The sequence below is a fragment of the Cervus elaphus genome, chromosome 8 (assembly GCF_910594005.1).
Source record: "Cervus elaphus chromosome 8, mCerEla1.1, whole genome shotgun sequence".
NCBI lineage: Eukaryota > Metazoa > Chordata > Mammalia > Artiodactyla > Cervidae > Cervus > Cervus elaphus.
This window is the reverse complement of record NC_057822.1, coordinates 36705483-36721593: the sequence shown is the minus strand read 5'-3', so window position 1 is coordinate 36721593 and position 16111 is coordinate 36705483. Positions and strand designations below refer to the sequence as shown.

Below are 16111 nucleotides of genomic sequence, written 5' to 3'. Positions count from 1 at the left end.
GCATAAGGGTAACATCATTTGCATATCTGAGGTTATTGATATTTCTTCCAGCAATGTTAACTCCAGCTTGTGCTTCATTCAGCCCAGCATTTCTCTTGATGTACTCTGCGTATAAGTTAAATAAGCAGGGTGCCAATATGCAGCTCTGATGTACTCCTTTCCCTATTTGGAACCAGTCTGTTCTATGTCCAGTTCTAACTGTTGCTTCCTGACCTGCATACAGATTTCTCAGGAGGCAGGTCAGGTGGTCTGGTATTCCCATCTCTTTCAGAATTTTCCACAGTTTCATTTCACAGTATCATTTTCCCATTTCTTTCCATTGGTAAGGACATTCTTTTTTAAGATGATCTTGCCTTATACAAGATATCAACTAATCTGTTATGTCATTCCACTTCCTTTTGGTAATTGGTGGTATCTAAATACATTTTCTCCAACAGTCACTATCTAAATTAGTCATGAGGCTACTATCAATATATTATGAGAAGTATAACCACTCTGAGGAGGCAAGACCCTGGCTTCTGATTTTGGCTCTGCTGTGAAACTTGGTGCATTAGCTTGGACAAAGTCCTTGATTTCTTTGAGTCACAGTTTCCTCCACTGTAACACAGGGAAACTCTTCAAGTCATAGAGAAGTGTGAAAGTCAAATGCTATGCATTTACAATCCATATTTTAAACAGCAAAGCACTGCACAAATGTGATTTTTCTCTCAAAGGTAGGAGGGGACTCGGGGGCCCCCCGAGGGTCCCAGATAGCATTGGTGTGTCCTGTCTGTGACCTTCTCCAGCCAATGATTGTGACTTTGTTTGTTCTGATGGTGCGAATTACTCCCTTTTCCTTTGCTAGATGACAAAATTGTTTGCTGGATCATAAGAAATACATTTTTGTGTAGCAGGGCCTAAGGCACGGTCAATTGGTTTTCGTATCCTTAAGGCCAACTTCTATTTAAATACCAAACTTCCATATTCAAAAGCAGACACAGAAATAAACAAACTAAGCTTGCTTTATTTTATGTCTCTTTCATGTCTCAAGGGTCTTTCCCTCCTGACCATATAAGAGAACTCTGGATAAACACTTCCTAGAGCCCCCTCATGCCATCTGTTGTTTTAAGTCACTTCAGTCATGTCTGACTCTTTATGACCATTTGGGCTGTAGCCCACCAGCCTCCTCTGCCCATGGGATTCTCCAGGCAAACATACTAGAGTGGGTTGCCATGCCCTCTTCTGGACCCAGGGATCGAACCTGTGTCTCTGTGTGTCCTGCATTGGCAGGCAAACTCTGTACCACAAGTGCCACTTGGGAAGCCTCATGCCCTCTATTAAATTGATTTAAATTCAAAATAGCTGAGTGTGGGGGAGGTTGGCTTCTTCTCCCTGTGTAAAGCCTCTGAAGTTTCTAATCCTTGATTACCAATCCTATCACCTACATCAATTTTACACTTTTTTTCATTGATATCTTAAAATCTTGATCTTGGCAAAAATACTGAGCTATTCCTGGGGCAGCATTAGCCTTTAGTTTGGGGTTTTTCCTGAGAAGAAGCCCTTCTCAAAGTCATCTCCCCAGCCTGTCTCTGCTCGTCTTAGTCTCAGATGCGAGGGGCTGGCAGAGCTGGCAAATTACCATCCAGGAGGGGTGCATGGGGACCTTTGCCTTCTGAAGGCTTCTGTCTGAGACCAGTTGGTATCCCCAGTGTAAGCTGGTACCTGTGACTTCTTCACTTTTCTTCCTTCCTTGCAGGCCCAGAACTGCCTCACTAAGTTATACAAGCTAGATAAGATGCAGTTCCGACAAACCATGAGGGATTATGTGAACAAGGACTCTCTCAATAACGTAGTGGACTTCTTGCATGCTTTGCTAGGATTTTGTATGGAGCCGGTCACTGACAGTAAGTAAAGCTGGGCCGAGTTCTAGGAGAAATCGCTGCCAGGTGAAGCAGGTAGTGTTTCTGAGACGCCCTAAATCTGTGGTAATAGAATGGAGAGGAAAAGATATATGTTCTGTGTGTGTGTGTGTGCATGCATGTGTGAGTCCTGTGTGTAATAAAATATAAACTGCGAGAAGCTTGCCCATCATCTCTGATGATACATTTTGGAGGCTTTTTGAGGACAGCTTAGCTCTCAGCAAATGGGAATTCAACTCGGTATAGCCATGACATCTCACCTGTAGAGCCACCATCCTCACACGATGCTCACAGCACGCCTCTGTCTCAGAAGACTTTGTTGTATGACTGCTGAGGCAAGGATCAAGGAACAAAAGAATATTTTCATTAGTTCAACAAAAGGAAGCGAGCACTTTTTATGTGCCCGGTGATTTTTTCACAACATAAAATAGGAAAGAGAAAAAATGACTGTAGTAAACATAGTAGTAATGTAACTTCGATATACACGTACGCTGAATTAAAAACAAACAAACAAACAAAAAATGGACGAAGGGATCTACAGATAGGCCCATAAACTATAGCTTTATGGCTTTAAGAAAACTCCATCATGGAGCCCTATATTACACGGATAGACCAATGAACTTACAAATGGCATCCACAATAAATGAACACTTTCAATACCACTTGAATACAAATGCAGTAATGAATGAAATGAAGGTGATGCATGAAGCCTGAGTTGAGTAAAATACACATTTTAATTTAAAGCCTTGGAAGAAACATCTTTTTAGTACAGGTTTTTATGATTTATATAGTATTAATGTGATAGTGGTTGATTAGATTACAATGGAGCTGTGTTTGATGGATTTAGAAAGTTTTTCTGTTTGTACCCCAGGCTTTATTGTTTGGTTTTCACATTAAAGGAAAATATTGTTCCCCTATAGATTCCCTGAAATAACCTATGTTATTGAAGTTGCTTTAATCCAAGCACATAACAAATTGAAAAAAATGACATAAAAGTTGGAGTTGAGATTCTACAAGAGAAATTCTTGATTGCATTTTTTTCTCTTTTTAAACCTGAGATAGAAATTGTAAGAGCAGACTAAGACATTTCTTTCTGTAATGTAAAGTCTAAAGATAACCCACAGCCCTTTGATGCAGACAGTGAGAGGTTAGTCATAAAGTATGTAATCAACACTTTAAAGTGATGGATTCCCGCTGAGATTCTAGAGAAGGTTAAGTGGCTCATAGTGAATCATCCAGCAGATGCACACATTCCTGTCTAATCTGTCTTGAAGCTGCAGGTAACTGGCCCCTACAGTCCACAGGTGGCTTGCAAGCTTGCAATACGCTCGCAAGTCCACAGAACACCCGAAGTGTCCATGGAAATGGGAAAAACTGGCATAAAGTGCCACAGTGGGTGATGGCCTCAGCTCAGTGGCATTTCATGTGTGAATGAGTTAGGAGGTGGCTCCAGGAGAGGTTGTAGATTTTTCCATTTTATATGCCCGTGGAGTCTCTGGAGGCAAGAAGCTTCTAGAAGTCTTGTATAGCTTTTGTCCAGAACTCAGTCTCATTTTTGGTTTCTGGGGCTGGTGTTAATTCCCCTCCAGGGCCCTGTCTCATCTCTTCCCTCCACTGCCCACTCACTTACTTGGCCCTACCTCACTCCCCTTCTCACAGACTGAACAATTTCCGCTGGGAAATCAGCGTTCGTCACCACCAAAAAAGGCAAATCAAGTCTGTCTCCATTGAGGGACCACTTAGTAAATCATCTTTTTAAAAAATTATTGTCTATCTAAACACTACTTAGGTTTAAAAATTTTTGTTAGGGTCAACAGTTGTCCTCTTTTTGTTGCTAAGATTTATTGACAAAAACATCCACTAAGTGATAGATTTTGTCATAGTAATAACCCTGAAGGAGATTATGAGCTGTTTATTTCTAAATCCTCACAGAGATGATCAAATCTGGAGTGTCTTTAATCCTCTGGTTCTGTATTTTTTGTGTGTGCATGCTCAGTTGCTTGGTTATGTCTGACTCTTTGCAACCCCATGGACTGCAGTCCACCAGGCTCCTCTGTCCATGAAATTTTTAGACAAGAATACTGAAGTGGGTTGCCAATATTTTGTGTAGCCCTTCACTAATTCCTGGATGCCAAGTACTTCATTACTTCTTTAAACATTGTATCTGAAAGGAAACACTGCCTTTAATTGGTGCCTTTGCATTCCAGACAAGGCTGGGTTCGGAAATAACTTCACCACGGTGGACAACAAATCCACAGCCCAAAATGTGGAAGGCATTGTCGTCAGTGCGATGTTTAAATCCCTCATCACACGCTGCGCTTCAACTACTCATGAATTGCACAGCCCTGAGAATCTGGTGAGATACCTTTTCCTCCCACAGAAGTTCTCAGTCTTATGCCGTGACCTTGAGAAAGAGAAGTTGAAATCTAAAACTATAAAGTTAAAATATCTATGTATTTTCCCAGTGTCACCAGCAACTCACAGTAGAAACCCAGCAATACCTTTCTCCTCCCTGTCACTTGTCATCATACCTGCAAATAGGCTTATCTCTTCCATCTCAGAGGTTCTGTGGTAATTGGTGAAATAGTTGCCAAGTATTTCGAGCCCTTCAGAAGCAGGTACTAGAGCCCAGCATGTTGGCTTGTGAAATACTAAAGAGTGTTATACCAAGCTTTTGTTTGAAACCGCATTTACTTTATAACTAATTCAGATATGCTGCTGAAATGGGTTTTGTCTTTTTTATCAAACACTAATCTTTTAGCTACACTTCACAAAAGACTGTGTTAATTAAATCACCAAGGCCACAAGTAGAGAGCGCCAGGTTTTAAAAGATTAGTGTTTATTGCTGCCAAGAAGATTGTGGTTTGGGATAGTAAAATATAGATGAAGACTGACACATGATATGACTAAATGAATTCAGGTCTCTCAGAGGAGTAAAGAAGCATTTCTGTATCTTACTAATCTGTTAGCTATACTGACTCCTATGCAGAAATCAGCTCATTGACATATATGGACACTGCTAATCTACTTAAATCAGAGAAATAGTTTTAAGTTATTTTAAATCATTGAAACTATGTATTCACTTGAGATAAACAGAACAAAATTCTGAATGAAAAGGAATTTGATTTTGCTGATTGTCAAGCCTCCCAACAAGGTTCTCGGAGGTTGAGAATAACTTGCATACCATCCAGGTGTTCAGTTTGGTCATGGCAAGAAGTAATTTGACAAGTGGATTATAGTATATGTGAGCTCTTATAAGTCTTACCCTACATGCACATGTATAGAAGAAATACTACATTTCTTAATTTTATTTAAATCAATTTAAATTTGGCTTTGAACCTCCATTCCACCAGAATGGCTAGAAGTTGAACCTCAGTCATTCTTGGGTCTCCCAACTTCAGAGAGTAGGGCAAATATTCTCAAGTCTTAGGCAGGACCCAGGGCTTGTGGTGAGGCTCCATGGGTTTCAAACATCAGTTATTTCTGTTAGTTCACATGGTGCTCTCTGCTGCTTAGGGATGGGCACTCTGGTGAATGTGGAACCCTTGATTTTGGAGTCTTGCCTTCCATGGAGGAGCTACCACATGAGTGAGAGCATAAGGCCTTCTTCTCACAGGACCAAAAGGATACCTTATGTTCTCCTCAGTGGCCCTTCCTTCTGCTTTTCTAAAGATTGTGGGCATAACTGTCCCAGTGGTCTTAGATTTTGAGGCCCAAAGCTCTAAGGTGTTTTTTAGGCTTCTATGTTCTTCTTTGTCATGAACCTTTCCTAAGAAGAATATACTAACTACCTTCTTAGAGAAGACAGATGGGGAAATGCTGAATGCAAAGCTTAATACCTTAAAAAAAAAGAAAAAAGTCCTGCATTAAATGTTGAATCACTAATACGTTGGTTTTAATAGCCTTGTGTCTTTGCAAGTCTATTGTCAAGTTCATGCTCAAATGGGCTACAACATACATATTATTTGTTAAGACTATGTAGAAAAATGTATCATCCTTGAATGTAAGGCTCTATTAGAATTGTCTAGAAGGTTTAGCATAATTTATCACAGTGATGCTGAAAATTTGGAGAAGTTGAACAGCGAATGAAATCTGTAATCTAGACAAAATTCTGATTCCCTTATTTTTGCAGGCATCTAAGAGTAGTCCCAAGAGATATAATTAAAAGTTTGGAGATTCAATTGTTACAAAAGCGTCTCCAACTAATAAAAATAAATGAAAAAAAAGTGTAAACTGATGTCTTTCTAATATCACCGCCAACTTTCTAAATATGTAACATGGTGACCATCCTTTTTCATACTAAAAATGACAGGCAAGGTTTTTGGTAATGTTACCATAGGAACAGTGGAGGGACAGGATACCATTAGTTGCACTGTAGTAATTTGTCTTCCTTTTATGATCCCAAGGCTCATCTAAGTCCAAGGAATTACCTTCCACCCCTCTTCCTATGAATATTCTTCAAAGACACAACTATCTTTCTTTTCCCACACTTTCCTTCTGGCCTCCAAATAGGGGCTGTATTGTGACATCCGTCAGCTGGTCCAGTTTATCAAGGAGGCCCATGGGAATGTCTTCAGGAGAGTGGCCCTCAGCGCTTTGCTTGACAGTGCTGAGAAGTTGGCACCAGGGAAAAAGGTGGAGGAAAATGAACCGGAATCTAAGCCTGGAAGAGGAAAAAGGTTGGAAGCTTGAGCTCTCTGAATATGAGGGTTTGCCCAGTCTGTAGAATATAATGTCCTGTTGTATTGTTTCATGATGTGAAATTCCAGGGCAGGGATGAAGGACTGTCCTGTATGAGCGATACCACTGGCAGTGGCCCAGCTGCAGCTTAGAAAGCGGATGAGTTTCCTATCAAACAAATGCTGCCTCGGTATGAATCAGACCTCAGTTGATCCCGAACTTTCATGCACTGGAACCTTACTTCATAGCTCTTACTTATATGGTAAAATGTTATCTATGTTTTAGTCCCTTCAATAGGTATAACTTATATTTTTTGTCCAGAAAGAAAAAGCAATTACTGATACCATATCATTCTGTTCAGCAAGTAATATTTTTAACATGGTGAAAAGATAAACGGCTGAGACATGTCCAATTCTGTTTTCTTCTAGTAAACATGAATTTAAGGGCTTTGCAGGTGGCTTAGTAGTAAAGATTCTGCCTGCCAATGCAGGAAACATGGGCTCACTTCCTGGGTCAGGAAGATCCCCTGGAAAAGGAAATGGCAACCAATTCCAGTATTCTTGCCTCGGAAATTCCATGGACAGAGGAGCCTGGCAGGCTATAGTCCATGGGGTCACAAAGAGTTGGACATGACTTAGTGACTAAACAACAACAAGGAGCAGAATTTATTGTATGCCTATTCTATAAGAAATGTCACTTATGAAGATTAAAAGAGATGCCTCAATCTAACACCCTGCCTGCAGTTACTGCCTCTGTGTGCAAGGATGGTACTGTAGTGTTCTTAGGCAATAATGCAGCTAGGTCATAAGTTAAATGGTAGGACATAAATTCCATGGCAACATAGACTCATGATGATACAGGGAGTGTGCAGTCCATTTAGGCTGTCTGTAACAGTGTTTTGCTTTATGAAGTCTATGAATTGCTGAGAAGTGGTGTCCTGCTCTGCTGTGATTGGTGGAATGCACCATTTGCACAGGTCAGAGGCGGGAAGCGTGGTGGATAAAGGCCAGGTGACTGCCGCACCTGAGGAATGTCGAAGCTTTATGTCCGGTCGCCCCTCACAGACTCCAGAGCAGTAAGTAGAATTAGCTTTGTCTCCAATGCAATGGGCTGAGCACTTACCCCTGGAAGAAATTCTATTTTCCAAGCTGCTATTTGCTTTTCCTTTCTGTTGAACTTCTCCTTGCTTCTGCCCTTTACTTTTCATTCCCGTGCGACTTATCTCTACAGGCTCAAATCACAAGTAATCAACTTCATGCTTCCAGGAAGCCTCCCTCACTGCCTTTCCTATTTCCAGCCTCTACCCCACTTCTGTCTTCCATGCACAATCTTGCAGGTAAATCTTGAAAAGGAACATGTATAGCAGGTGCAAGGGCGATGTCATCCACTTTCTTGCTTAAAATATCACTTATAAATCACTTATAACTATCAATAATTGAAGCTTTATCCAGAAATATGTAAGATAATCTTCTCTCATGTCCAGCTTTACCTGAAACGACTCATCTGTTTCATCTTGGTTCTCTCCAGAGATCCACTCCAGTGCCTCTGTTATCAATTTATTTCCACTTTTGATAATGGCAATATCAAAAGCATCATGAAAATAGTGCCCCCAGAAAATGTTAGGATTATTGTAGAAACTAAATACAGTCTAGTTCTATGCAAAACTCATTTGTATTCATTCTTCTTTTGAGACCTGTTTACTCCTAAGTGATGTTGATCAATACTTAAAATATGGTCCTTTTAGTATACCATTCTATCTCCCAAAACCATTATTTAGTACAAAATGATTATTCTTCCAGAAATTCTGTAGGGGATTCTAGGTTTTATGGTATCCCCTCTGTACAGTCAAGGAAGTCATGTCATCACATAGGACCCTGGCAACCCACAACAAACAAGCAAAACCTTTAAGGAACAAAAAGCCTGCACAATTCTTACAGCCCTTCAAAATTTTAGAAACTGCCCCTAAAATGAGTGGGTAAAAGTAGTTCAGTTGCTCTGTTGTGTCCAACTCTTTGCAACCCCATGGATTGCGGCATGCCAGGCTTCCCTGTCCATCACCAATTCCTGGAGCTTGCTCAAACTCTTGTCCATCAAGTCAGTGATGCAAGTAAAGAGAAGGTAAATCAACTCCATGGGTCCAGAGACCATGTGAGTTTTTACTTAACCACTACAGCCCCAGTGCCTCAATAGGCCTTGCTGGGTCCATAGTAAGCTCTTAATATATATCAAGAATGAGTGTATGACAGTCAATGAAAGGATGGACTTATCGAATTACCATTAAGCCTTTGTCTTCTTTAATTTCTATTCTCAAAATTGAAGTTTAGTTTTTCCTTTAAAGAAGTTTCTAAGGACACAGTAAAAAATCCCAACTTAAGTTCTAAGGGAAAAAAAAGTGAAAGGCAAATTTCCTTTCAGGGAATTTTCCCTGAAAGGCAAAGATGTGTCTGTAGCTGAATAACCAACCACAAGACTAGTTAAAAGTCCTTACATACGGAATCTATCTAAAAAAATGAGAGAGGACTTTTTCCCCCAAAATAACACTAACATCTATTGAGTTAATCTGAACAAGAAGAATGATTTAATAGGTTAACTAGATTTAAAACATAAAACTATCTACCTTGATAAGTGATTTAGTTTTCTCAGTTACAAATACTCTCTTTCCGTGGTTCTGTAAATACCACCTGATTTCTTAGCATTTAGCATGTGTCTATTCTCTCCCTTGAGGAAAGATACATGTTTTAATGTGCCTCTACATAACAATTTCCACTTGGAGCGATGTCGTAGAATGTCAAGTATGGGAATTTTCCCTGATCCAAGTGGGCCCAGGAGATGAGCTGCCATGTCCTCTGTTTAGCACTGAAGAAAGGTAGGTGGGTAATCCTGGCTCCTACTCTGCCATCTCTTTCTCTCTGTTCCCCTTCCCGGCCTTTCATACCCTTTGCTTCTCCGTTTTCCCTCTTAAAAATCACATTAAAAATTCCCTCTTAAAAATCAAATGAGTGATATTAAAAGCAGTTCTATGTGCCCATTTCTCGGAAACTCATGATTGATACATACCCTTTGGACAAAGCTGATTTGGCACTTTATTGTAAAGCTGGTCAATTATAGCTTCCCTGGACATTTCCCCACTCAGGCCACATGGTCAATATGCTCACCATTGTGTCACAGATTCCCCGGAGGTAAAAAATGCTTCATACACTGTGAGCATTTGATAAAATAACTGGGAAGTCAGATTCGGAAACACTGATTTAAATTCACACTGTAAGGGCTTCCCTGGTGGCTCAGACAGTGAAGAATCCTCCTGTAATGTGGGAGACCTGGGTTCGATCCCTGGTTTGGGAAGATCCCCTGGAGGAGGGCATGCCAACCCACTCCAGTGTTCTTGCCTGGAGAATCCTCATGGACAGAGGAGTCTGGTGGGTTATAGGCCGTGGGATCGCAAAGAGTTAGACATGACTGAGCGACTAAGTGCCACAATATTTGAGAAACAGAATGTCCTGAATGAAAATATTAAATAAACATTTTGGGCTTGCCTGGTGGCTCAGTGTTGAAGAATCTGCCTGCCAATACAGGAGACAAGGGTTCGCTCCCTTATCTGAGAAGATCCCACATGCCACGGGGCGACTAAGCCCGCGTACCACAACTTCTGAGCCTCGTGCTCTGGAACCCAGAAGATACAACTGCTGAGCCCAGCACTGCAGCTACTGAAGGCTGTGTGCCTAGAGCCCGTGCTCCACAATGAGAGTAGAAATCACAATGAGAAACCCTCCCACCGCAACTAGAGAGTAGCCCTCACGGCAGCAAAGACGAGCACGGCCAAAAATAAATACATAAAATTATTTTTAAAATGATCGTTAAAGGTTTTATTACCCTCATGACGTTCTGAGAGAGAAAACCTGCATCCCTATATAAATATCCCCAGAAAATGATTGCTTTTATACAGTACTATCCGATTTTAGGTAGATCCCAGGTTTAACCCCAATGCTTATAAATAAATCATTACCTAAAACCCCCCCAAACAAATTTCATCATATGTTACTATTTTCTCTAACCTTTTCTTTCCAAATGACTGAAGTAATATATGTTGATCAAGTTGCCAAATGTGGAAAACACACAAAAAAAATAGAGAAAAATAATTTTAAAATCAAAATACCTTCAACTAGAGATAACCACTGTCAACATTTGGTATATTATGCTGAATACACATTTGAGCATGTGTACACACAAGTTTGCACACAGACACATAATCACATGTGTGCTTCTTTAAAAATAATTAAACTGATGATAACCTGCTTAATCCATTTATTTGACTACTGCCTTTTAATTTAACAGTATATCGTGAACGTACCCCATTTCGTTAGTCTTGTGAAAATAGCATTTTAATGACTACAGAGGGTGCCATCATATGGAAGTCCCACAATTTCTTCAACTCTTTTCCTAGAATTGAATATTTAAATTGTTTCCGGTGTTTTGTCATTGGCCCAAAATCTCAGTGAGCATCTAACCTTCTTATATGTACATCTTAGTATATTATTCCATCATTTCCTGGGGATAACTTCCGGGAAGTTGAATTTCTGTGTCATTGTTGTAGCTATAGGCTTTACATCACATATTACCAAATTACCTTCCAGAAAGGTTGAATCATTATATCTCACCATGACTGTATCATAGTACCCTTGCTTTCGCTCCATTTCCCTACCCCTTCTTAATCTTTGTCCTTTTAATGAGTGAAAATAGGGATCTGATTTCAACTGACCCTTTTTTTGTTAATACCTGATGAAATTAAACTCCATATTACCATTGGCCACTTGTCTTTTTCCTCTTGTGAAATGCCCCAGTCAAAAATCCCTTTGGCAATGTTCCCATTTGTCTTATTAAGTCAGACTAAACTTTTTTTTTTTTTACTTTTAAGCCTTAAGATTCTTTCACATAAGAAAGCTAAATAATCAGGCATCATAAAAATAACAGTGAAAAATTACGATGCATTCCCTGGGTGTGGTGATTGTATTTTATTTATTCATTCATTCAAATATTTTTAAGAGTTTATTTAGGGCCAAGAATTATATGGTCCTGGGGTGGAGATGGGCATAGGATATGGTACTACACACTGCTCAGGGAACTTCAAAGAAAAAGTTAAATATTTACTGACACTGTAAGTGTTTTTTTATGACCCACACTCACAGACGATTACCTGCAATAATATTTAGTCTTACATTATGGTTGAAACAAAATGATGTCCTCAACTTGACAGCTGAGCTGTAAGTATTTTCAGGAAGAGCTCAGGGAGTCACGCTGGGTCTTCCTCCTTCCATTCCCACTCTGCCCCTTGCTAATCCCAGCCCATCACAGGTCATCTTGCATAATTTGCCTCCGTGTCACTGACAGGAGGTTGAAAGAGATTTAAGAGACTTTCACATGTGTTGTCAGGCATTTAACCATCCCCTCTGCCTGCTTTCAGCGATGAACAAATGCAAGGGGGAAACCTGGGGCGAAAAGATTTCTGGCGCAAGATGTTCAAATCCCAGAGCGCGGCAAGTGACACCAGCAGCCAGTCTGAGCAAGACACTTCAGAATGCACCACTGCCCATTCAGGGACCACCTCTGACAGGCGCGCCCGCTCCCGGTCCCGCAGGATTTCACTCCGGAAGAAGCTTAAACTTCCCATAGGTAAAAGTATGTCTTTTTTATTTTATGGATGCTCTTATTCCCTGCCATGTGCTCAAATCAGCTCATAATCAGCACAGAGCAATGCATGGGAAAGTAGAGAAAGGGAAAACTTTCAAGTCACAAACATAGGGTGATTCATTCATTCATTCATTCATTCATTCCTTTCAGCAGGTATTTCTCAAACCTTTATGTGAGCTTCTAGGGTGCGCAAACCCTGTGCTAAACCTCAGTGATTAAATGATGAGCAACATTTCACGGTGTCTGACTTTGCTGAACTTACAATCTATGAGGGGTGGCAACCACTGAAGCAGATCATTATACAACAAAGTATAGTTGCAAGCTATGAATTTTATGAAGGAAATCTACATGGTGCTGTGAAAGCATGCAATAGCAAGACCCAATTGCAATGGGAAGAGGAGGCAGAAATCAGGGAAGGCTTCCTGAAGGAGGTGACATTAATATCTGCTGAGTACTTGGGAGAAGGAGGAAGGAGAGCACCCCAAGTGGTAGAAATGCAATATGCAAAGGTATTAGGAGGGAGGGACATGGAAGAACTGAGACAAGAGCGGCTGCATGACAGTGGTGGAGCCACAGAGACCAGAGTATTGTGGGCCTTGCAGGTCACTTGGCTCTTCATCTTTCAGCCCTACAGAGGCCAGATGGGATGTTGAACAGGGGGGTAACATAAGCCATGATCAGGTAAATTTTTTTCTAGAAGATCACTGCATGGAAACATACTGGAGGCAGCATGAGTGGGTAAGGGACCAGAGGGAAAGCTGCATTATGGTCCAGGTATAAGTAACGGTAGCTTAGATGGGTGGTGACCATGTAGATGGAAAGAAATGGACATATTTGTGAGATACTTTGGAGGTAAAATCAACAGGACTTAATGGAATATGTGAAATTTGACAAGGACTGCATGGATTACACTTTTAATCACCCAAGAGACCCAGGTTCTTTTTGTCCTGATCTTAGTCATGCGATCTTATAGTCCAACAGTGAATGTTTTTGTTCAAAGCATGTACAATTTCTGTTCACTTTTGTTTACATTGGGTCATGTAACTTTCATTGCTTTTTGGGCCTATGCTAACATTTTTGTCTAATCCATTTGGGAGAAAATGCTATAATGGTCTAATTTTGTAAAAAATTATTAACTAGGAAACTGGCTGAAACGCTCCTCCCTCTCGGGCCTGGCAGATGGCGTGGAAGACCTCCTGGACATCAGTTCTGTGGACCGCCTGTCTTTCATCAGGCAAAGCTCCAAGGTAAACAGGACGTTACTTACGTAAGGGAATGTTGTAGTCACTAACAGAAAAATGTCAGGGCTGAGAAGTGCTAAACACCTGGAGGGGCTGAAGAAATTCTCTTCAAGTTAAGTAAGTTTGGGGAACTTAAATGAACTATGGAAACTAAGATGTCTTAGTATTAGGCAATCACAGAAAGGAAAAATGTGACAAAACTTTAAATAAAACTGTAACGCCCCTTCCTTCTTCCTTCCCCACAGCAAAAAAAAAAAAAAAAAAACAAAAACTGTAACGCAGCTATAAAGAGGTATATAGCTATTTGTGCCCGTGCTCAGCTGTGTCTGACTCTTTGTGACCCCATGGACTGTAGCCCACCAAACTCCTCCATCAGTGAAATTTTCCAGGCAGGTGTATTGGAGTGGGTCGCCATTTCCTCTTCCAGGGGATTTCTGGGCCCAGGGTTCAAACTTGCGTCTCCTGCATTGGCAGGCAGATTCTTTACCACCGAGTCACCTGGGAAGCCCCATATAGATATTAATTCCCAGCTACTTTTAACACACATGTGAAATCCTCACATCTTGAGATTCTATCGAAGGACACATAACTGTACAGTGTGGATATATTTCTTTTATACACACACAGAGTTTATCTTTGTTCCCTCCTTTTTCTACCATCTGAACCATTCTCCCCATTGACAAGAATAAAGAAGTTCAGGGTGATTTTTCCCACTTCTTGCCTTCATCTGTTAAGCATCATAGTAACCTGCAGTTTGGAAAAGGTCATAATTCTTACTGAAAGCCATTTCTGATAAGAATCTTCCTTGTGACTAGTTCATGGTCTGCTCACAGTAATTGTCAGCGTGTGATGGAAGTTACATTCCTTTATATACAAATTATTTGCCTAAACTTTTTCTTCTTAGATCTCACTAAAACCAATTTTCTTCTATCTCTTTCAAAAATAATATTTTGAAATTATAAAAAGAATATAGCAATATTATGAGACATTTAGAAGATATATTTGTAATTCCTCCTTCATATTCTTTTTACTAAAAGTTGGCCAAGTATTTGAGAGTCTGTGAAGTATATAGCTTCTTTACTTTGCTGTAAACAAACACATTTTAAACATTAGGGGGAAAGCATGTTATTGCACTTTAATTATAGGACACCTTGTGAATCCATTTTTACTGATTCTTACATAGAGATTTGAAATCTTCTATTTGTCTATCTTTTACTTTCATCTGATTCTCAGCTGTGGTGTTTTTTTATAAAGGATGAATAAGACTTCTTCATAAATCTGAGTTTGGACTTTAGCAGAATTAAACTCTAAGAATATCTCAATTGTTTACTAAACTATTTCCACAGTGCCCAATTATTTTACTTTCAATCTGTGACCAAGACTCTCCTTCAAAGTATAGTTGTAAGTGATATCTTTTTTGGTACATGGAAATAAACTCTATAGACTAGCTAACCAGATATGGAAATCAGAAGAAATGAAGTGACCTTTATATCACAAACAAATTATTTTTCAAGGTAAAGGTTCATTCCAGTCACTAAGTCATGTCCGACTCTTTGCAACCCCATGAACCCCAGCATGCCAGGCCTCCCTATCCATCATCAACTGCCAGAGTCTACCCAAACGCATATCCATTGAGTAGGTGATACCATCCAACCATCTCATCCTCTGTCATCCCCTTCTCCTCCTGCCCTCAATCTTTCCCAGCCTCAGGGTCTTTTCAAATGAGTCAGCTCTTCATATCAGGTGGCCAAAGTATTGGAGTTTCAGCTTCAACATCAGTCCTTCCAATGAACACCCAGGACTGATCTCCTTTAGGATAGACTAGTTGGATCTCCTTGCAGTCCAAGGGACTCTCAAGAGTCTTCTCCAACACCACAGTTCAAAAGCATCAATTCTTCGGTGCTCAGCTTTCTTTATAGTCCAACTCTCACATCCATACATGACTACTGGGAAAACCATAGCCTTGACTAGACAGACCTTTGTTAACAAAGTACTGTCTCTGCTTTTTAATATGCAATCTAGGTTGGTCATAACTTTCCTTCCAAGGAGTAAGCATCTTTTAATTTCATGACTGTAATCACCATTTGCAGTGATTTTAGAACCTCCAAAAATAAAGTCAGCCACTGTTTCCACTGTTTCCCCATCTATTTGCCACGAAGTGATGGGACCAGATGCCATGATCTTAGTTTTCTGAATGTTGAGCCTTAAGCCAACTTTTTCACTCTCCTCTTTCACTTTCCTCAAGTTTTTTAGTTCTTCACTTTCTGCCATAAGGGTGGTGTCATTTGCATATCTGAGGTTATTGATATTTCTCCCGGCAATCTTGATTTCAACTTGTGCTTCCTCCAGCCCAGCATTTCTCATGATGTACTCTGCATAGAAGTTAAATAAGCAGGGTGACGATATACAGCCTTGACGTACTCCTTTTCCTATTTGGAACCAGTCTGTTGTTCCATGTCCAGTTCTAACTGTTGTTTCCTGATCTGCATACAGGTTTCTCAAGAGGCAGGTCAGGTGGTCTGGTATTCCCATCTCCTTCAGAATTTTCCACAGTTTATTGTGATCCATACAGTCAAAGGCTTTGGCATAGTCCGTAAAGCAGAAATA

At 40.3% G+C, this 16111-nt stretch overlaps 1 protein-coding gene across 15 annotated transcripts in view; it reads left to right on the top strand.

The window, feature by feature from the left end:
* UNC80 (unc-80 homolog, NALCN channel complex subunit) overlaps positions 1-16111 on the top strand; it is a 223463-nt gene that overhangs the window by 55412 nt on the left and 151940 nt on the right. For 12 of the 15 annotated variants that reach the window (XM_043910184.1, XM_043910182.1, XM_043910187.1 and 9 more), the window contains exons 15-20: positions 1736-1883; positions 4106-4254; positions 6411-6577; positions 7555-7653; positions 12037-12251; positions 13404-13510. In XM_043910184.1, the coding sequence (XP_043766119.1) occupies positions 1736-1883; positions 4106-4254; positions 6411-6577; positions 7555-7653; positions 12037-12251; positions 13404-13510 (885 nt within the window). The remainder of the gene's footprint in view (positions 1-1735; positions 1884-4105; positions 4255-6410; positions 6578-7554; positions 7654-12036; positions 12252-13403; positions 13511-16111) is intronic. The other 3 variants (XM_043910183.1, XM_043910191.1, XM_043910189.1) reach the window with 1 other exon arrangement.